The sequence below is a fragment of the Rhipicephalus microplus genome, chromosome 4, assembly GCF_043290135.1.
Source record: "Rhipicephalus microplus isolate Deutch F79 chromosome 4, USDA_Rmic, whole genome shotgun sequence".
NCBI lineage: Eukaryota > Metazoa > Arthropoda > Arachnida > Ixodida > Ixodidae > Rhipicephalus > Rhipicephalus microplus.
This window is the reverse complement of record NC_134703.1, coordinates 38286148-38292147: the sequence shown is the minus strand read 5'-3', so window position 1 is coordinate 38292147 and position 6000 is coordinate 38286148. Positions and strand designations below refer to the sequence as shown.

At 42.2% G+C, this 6000-nt stretch overlaps 1 protein-coding gene across 10 annotated transcripts in view; it reads right to left on the bottom strand.

Moving 5' to 3' along the window:
- Positions 1-2821: 2821 nt before the first annotated feature.
- LOC142814232 (uncharacterized) overlaps positions 2822-6000 on the bottom strand; it is a 63578-nt gene continuing 60399 nt past the window's right edge. For all 10 annotated transcript variants that reach the window (XM_075892575.1, XM_075892581.1, XM_075892576.1 and 7 more), the window contains one exon: positions 2822-5197. In XM_075892575.1, coding sequence (XP_075748690.1) covers positions 5194-5197 — 4 coding nt within the window. In that variant the 3' untranslated portion in view covers positions 2822-5193. The remainder of the gene's footprint in view (positions 5198-6000) is intronic.

Here is a 6000-nt window from a genome sequence, read left to right as displayed (position 1 = left end):
AATGGTTTATTATAACCTACTGGCACATCTACTCGCGTATTCATGCACTGCTGTCTTTAAGAGCTATGGTGCACGAACATTCAAAGCTGTGTAAAAAGATGTCATACTATTCAATTCATTTTTATAAAAGTTATAATTGGCAGAGTATTTTTACAAACCTTGTACACTCAAACCTCATTATAACAAACTTGTATCTTACATAAAAATAAGTTCGTTATAATATTCAAAAATTCACTCTAAAGGTTTATTTTTAACACTATATCTATTACAACACTATTTTTCATATATCTCGTTACAACCGATATTTGGTTATATTTGGTTTCTTTGAAACAAAGTTTGAGCATATATTTAAAATGTGATCTGCCTACAATCAAGCATAATGACTGCAGGAAAAATTAATATCTAGTCTTAGCTAGCATATGACGGTATTAACCACAAGAGTGCAGCTTGTATAACTCAGGGAAGGAAACATTCACAAAATTTTGTGCACTTTCCGCAGAGTCCGACATTCACCGACAAAAAAATAAAAAGCATATAGATGCAGTGTGCTACATTTGTGCTTTCGGAAAGAATGCCCGACAATGTGCAATATGCCATACTTCTATTGACAAGAGATGTGGACACTGTTCAGTATCAACTTCGAGAACAATTCTTTGTTACACTAAAGCTATTCAATATGAATTTCATTCTATGAACTTCAAACAAATGCTTTAAAATTAACACTGCCCAAAATATCATTAACAACTACCTATTTCTGATCTTTCCAAAAATCCCACGACCTATTAGTGTTTTACAAACAATATTCAGTATTCTCGTACAGATATTAAACAGAAGGGGCACCACAAGTGAAGTGTCAAGAGCCGCATAGTATTTCTCATGAGCAACTTGCACAGAGAAGTTTGCTTTCAAAAGTTGGTGTTCATATATACATACTCAAGTATTGAATCTCTCGTCTCACTTACGCAACTTGCGAGAGTTTGCCATATCAGCAAAAGCACTCTCGAGCTGAGGAGTGGTTGAAGTATTTCCTATATCAACTCTCGGAACTTCAAATCTTGAATAAACTGCTATGAGACGTGCAAACAGCAGCCGTGAAGTTTTCAGCGTAGTCAAGGTACTAAAAACTGATATTGTCTGCCTTGTACCTATATTGCAAATAATCAAATGGAAAGACTGACCTAGTTCTAATTAAAAACTGTAAATTGAGGTGTCAAATTTGAACAGAACATTCAGTCTTAAGGCTACGAGGCCCCAATGAGAGCAGCAAGGAGTGGGAGCGTTGGGCTAAGGAAAAGAGCAAATAGACCAGATAGTCCTTATGTGCATGAAAACTGCAGCTATTGTACTAAGTATTTGCATGCAACAGTACAAGCATATGTTGCAATAAAGTGAAATGCCAGTTATAATTTCCGCAAGACTGCCCTTCATTAGTTTTCAATAACTTCCTCCACATCCCCCCCTCCCCCTTAACAAAATTTAGGGTAGAATTTTTTCACAATTACTGATAGAGTTTTGTTCCTAACAGTTTTTGGACACAATTTCAGGAGCCCTTCCAAAACTATTTCAGAGTAAGCCCTTGCCCAATAAGTGATCGGACCTGCCAGTTCCCACAATTTTTTTGGATATTTTATGTAAAGCCTAGTTACACTGGATTTATGCTATAATGTATTTGTGACTGAAATGCATGTTTCAACAATGCTTTACAAAAAAATCCACGTATCTCCACAAAGCGAGTTATGACAAGCGGGCATAGCACTTGGGACCGTTCTTACCATAAATCACCGGCGACGTTGCCCACTCGCGCATGTGAATGAGCGGCCACGCGCTAGTTGTGTGGTCGGGGTCGCCGCTGCTTCTCGAACGCTGACGAAGATCGCAAGCTAGCGCGTTTCTCGCCAACGCGCTAGCTTACGATCTTCGTCAGCGTCGCCTTTCGTGGGCAAAAGCGCGTTCACGTTTGTTTTCATCTATGGCAGAAAGAATGTGTGGTCTGGAACGTGCTTGTTCGTTTTGGCATATAGTGGGTACAGACTCATAACAGACAAGCTCATCAGCATCACAGACACCATGATGCATTGCAGGTACCTTGAATTGTTATCAGCATCACTCTTCACCATGAGTACAGACAACACACAATGGACAAGCCGGGACCCTATGATGCTTCACCCTTGATAGGATTGCAAGATCTTGGAGCAGAGCTTGCACCCATTACCATTCAGACTCCAACACATTAAGGGACGTTTTAAAACTATCACTAGTTAGATATGGGACTTCCATATTGAGTAGCTACTTGCATTCGCATGTTGAGATGTGCAACGCTCACTTCAGAGAAGCTTTTCTCAAAGCTTAGCTGGACAGCAGCCAGACGTAGCTTTGCCAACACGAATAAGTTGCAGTACACATTGGGAGCAGCCATGTAAAGGCAACATATCGCCATCCTTATTTTGAACACTGAAAACTAGCAACAAATGTAGAGGAGAAAGTCCACCAGGCACTTTTTCAAAGCAAGTCAACGTTCATCTATAACGTCGTTGGCATTGCGGGGAGCCCCTAATGCAAATGTAGAAATTACGTTACTCGCAGCACAGTTGCATTTCGCACACCTTGAGCTAGTTATCTGTAAGGCAAAAAAAGGCACATGCTTTACGAGAAGCGCAGAAATGGACGAGACAGAAGACGAGATGAGACTACACGAGCGCAGCAGTTTTCTCTCTTGCGTCTCATCGGTTCTTGTGCTCCAATCTTTTCCGCAACGAACCAGCACGCCCAACAAAGCATTCTATTATTCTTCACGAAGACCGAAAGCATTGTTTACCTTCCATAAGCCTTCATAAACTGAGCTTTATTCTTGCCTTATTTTTGAGACAAACACACAAAAAAGTGGTCAAGAAAAGTTGAGCAGAAGAAAATCTTACAAAAATGTTTAATTTTGTTCTTGAGCAATAAGGACCAAAATCTGCATGCACGTCTGCGGCAAGGCCAGGCCGGCTGAAGCGCAACCATTTTGAACATATTACTACTTTGCCACGTGCACAGCACATGGCAAAGGATCGCATGGTGCAATAAAAAAAAATAGTTGAGAGACCAGTTTATATCACATTCACCGGCAAGACAGCTTCGTAAGTGACACCGTAGAGAAACCAAGAAGCCAAGATGGCACTTGGCACAGGAAAGCACAAACTTGGCACACTTCTTCTTACCCCGAATGCAGAGATGTTACTTGGCTCGCGACTTCAACTTAACTTGAGCAAGTCGGCGCGAAGCAAGCAGCGGACTTCAAAACGTTCAAGCCAGCCTTCGCGTTTCATGGATGTTCAGGCTGTCTTGCTTGGTCAAGTCAAGAACGAGCTTCAAAGCAGAAACACGCTGCTCGCCTGCTGAGGGTAATAATGAAGTTGTTCGCGTAAGGCATGCATTAGACCAAAAAAAGACCATATGCTTTAAAATAACTATAAAAACGAAGGGCCACAAGCATATTCTTGCCATTTTACGGCTAACGAGCGACACGTGGTGCCTGCCACCACAGCGATGCGCAGTGTTGCTTCTGTAAAGCGTTCGTTGCCCGCTGGTTTCAGTGGCCACCCAAATGCGGTGCGTTTCTCCACGGTTGCTTGTTTGGAGGCGAAACAAGCATCACGTTGGGTTCTTTCGTCTTTTTTTTTTCTCAATCAAACACCATGGCATGTATTTGTGCTGACCTGGCTCACGAGGTGACGCGATTTCCACGGTATTTGCCTTTCTGTTCGCCTGTGTGCATGCCTGTAATGGGCTAGGTCGCAGTTATCATGAAAAAAAAAAAACAAGTTCTGGGAACAAATGTGATTCGTATCCTTTTGTTGAGCTTGGTAAACGAGAGAAAAAGCGGGGGTCAGGACATTGCCCTCAGCGGGGTGCAGCAATGTATCGCTGCATCATGGTGACGCGGATAAAAAAACCTGTGATAGGGGCACCTCTTTTTTTTATGTGTGTGTAATTTTACGTAGCGTTGTGCTACAAGCGATGCCTTTCTGAGCGAGAAACAGCACCTTAGACGGGACGAAAGGATAAACGAGGCACATGGACACAGCACAGAGTCAATTTTTTTTTTTACCGAAAGAGACGGAAAATGTCGTCGCGTTATAGAAAAACAGAAATAGCCTTTGCGGTTACGGAACACTTCGGCGTTGTCGACACCGGGGCTATTAATACGCATGTGTGTGTAGTCGACACAACCTGTAACGCAAGGGAACTCAGCCACTTCATAACAGTCCGCCGGCTGCGGAAAGCGCACCAGCATCGCGTTACAGGTGCTTTGCGATGAGTGGCGTAACTTTTCCGACTGCACGGCACACTGTCGACTACGGAATGCGGACGAAATTTCCAGTGACTGGTTGGAATGTGCCAGCGCTGTAAAACCTGAGAGCCATCAGTAGCTGTAACACTGGATGCACGGGCTGTCTTCGGTTGTCCCCACTTTCAGGGAGCGGCAACATAACGAGCAGCTGCCCCACGGCGTTCTTCATGAATCTGTACCTAGCGTGGGATTGTTGCTCGTCGTACAACTCCATCGGATTTCCTCGGTCACCTAAAGCGGTTCCAAGAATCTTCGGCAGGCAGTGCGCCTCAAAAAATGCTACGCTTATGGCGAGGCAAGCAAACTCAAAAGCGGCCACCTTTCACGCGACGTCCATTCGCGAGGTGGCCATGTTGGAATAACGCGTAAAGTCGCTTTCAAGCTAGCCCCACAGCTGACTTGAAACTTGTCCTGACTTCGACCGAGCCAAGTCGCCTTCAAGTCATCCGCAAGTTCGAGAACGATTTATGGCGAGTGGCAAGAGTGTCTTGAGTCAAGAACGAGTCAAGTACGAGTCAAGTAACATCTCTGCATTCGGGGGTTAGACGTTCCCAGAGATCAGACAGCCGACCTCACACACGGCACATTTTCGAGCCCGGTGGAGCTCAACACAATGGAGTGGCTCGCTCTCTTGGAAAAAAGAAATCTATAAACTTTGTACAGAAAGCATGCATGCCCTTATATACAGTCTTTTGTAAATCCAGACGAACAAACTAAAGCAAGCAGAAAAACGATTGAAAGTAGACTGAAAACAATGTTGAAAAGAAGAAGAAAAAGAAGGCATGACCACGTGCAGTGTCCTTGCTGGAGCTGCAGTACTTTCAAGGAGATGCTGTCTCCACGGGCAGAATCTTCTGTGCTCATCTGAAAGTTTTTTAAAAACTTTCTGTAACACTCGTTCAAACAGCCTTTTTAGTGAACATATAATACACTTGTTTTCACATATGGTTGAATCTTGATATGAATCTCATGGGTCACGAAAAATATTGCTATCAGCCAGAACTGAAAACAAAGTGATCAAGCCAAGTTAGTATGTTATTTCTATGCCTCTACGTTGCAAAAGCATATTGGTAAGTTGTTTATTAAGGGGGAAGAGGCACTTAGCCATCAGGCATCTTACTATTTAAGCTAGGGTGATGAAAACTTCCGAGATGCTGTATTTACATGTGCAGATGTCAAATATAAACTCAGTTTTTATTTACCTCTTACCATTTTGTTTTTAATTAGTCATTAATTGAAAGATATTTTGATCACCTTTTCAGTTAATTGGCTGGACAGATCTTGCTTAATTAAATGTCACTGCTTTCTACAATCAGCAAAGAGTACAAAAAGCAAGTTTCGTGCTCTAGCTTTCCTACAACAAAAGTTATGAGGTTTAGAAGTTCATCCTTCCATTATCAAGGAACGATAATTTTTGTATTTCATTTTTTCTAAAAATTTATGGTGTCCTATATATGGCACTTTCTTGCACTCACTAAGCATCCAGCTTCTCATCAAGACAAAAATTATCAAATTGCAGTATACCAAAGCTGAGAAGCGCTTGTCAGAAGAATGAAAGGAGGCCAAAAAACTGAAACATAGAAAATGGCAAAAAACAAAGCTCTGTATTTTCAATAAATTCTACAACACAAAAATGCATCTCTTTGCATATAAATGCCTCAGAAAGC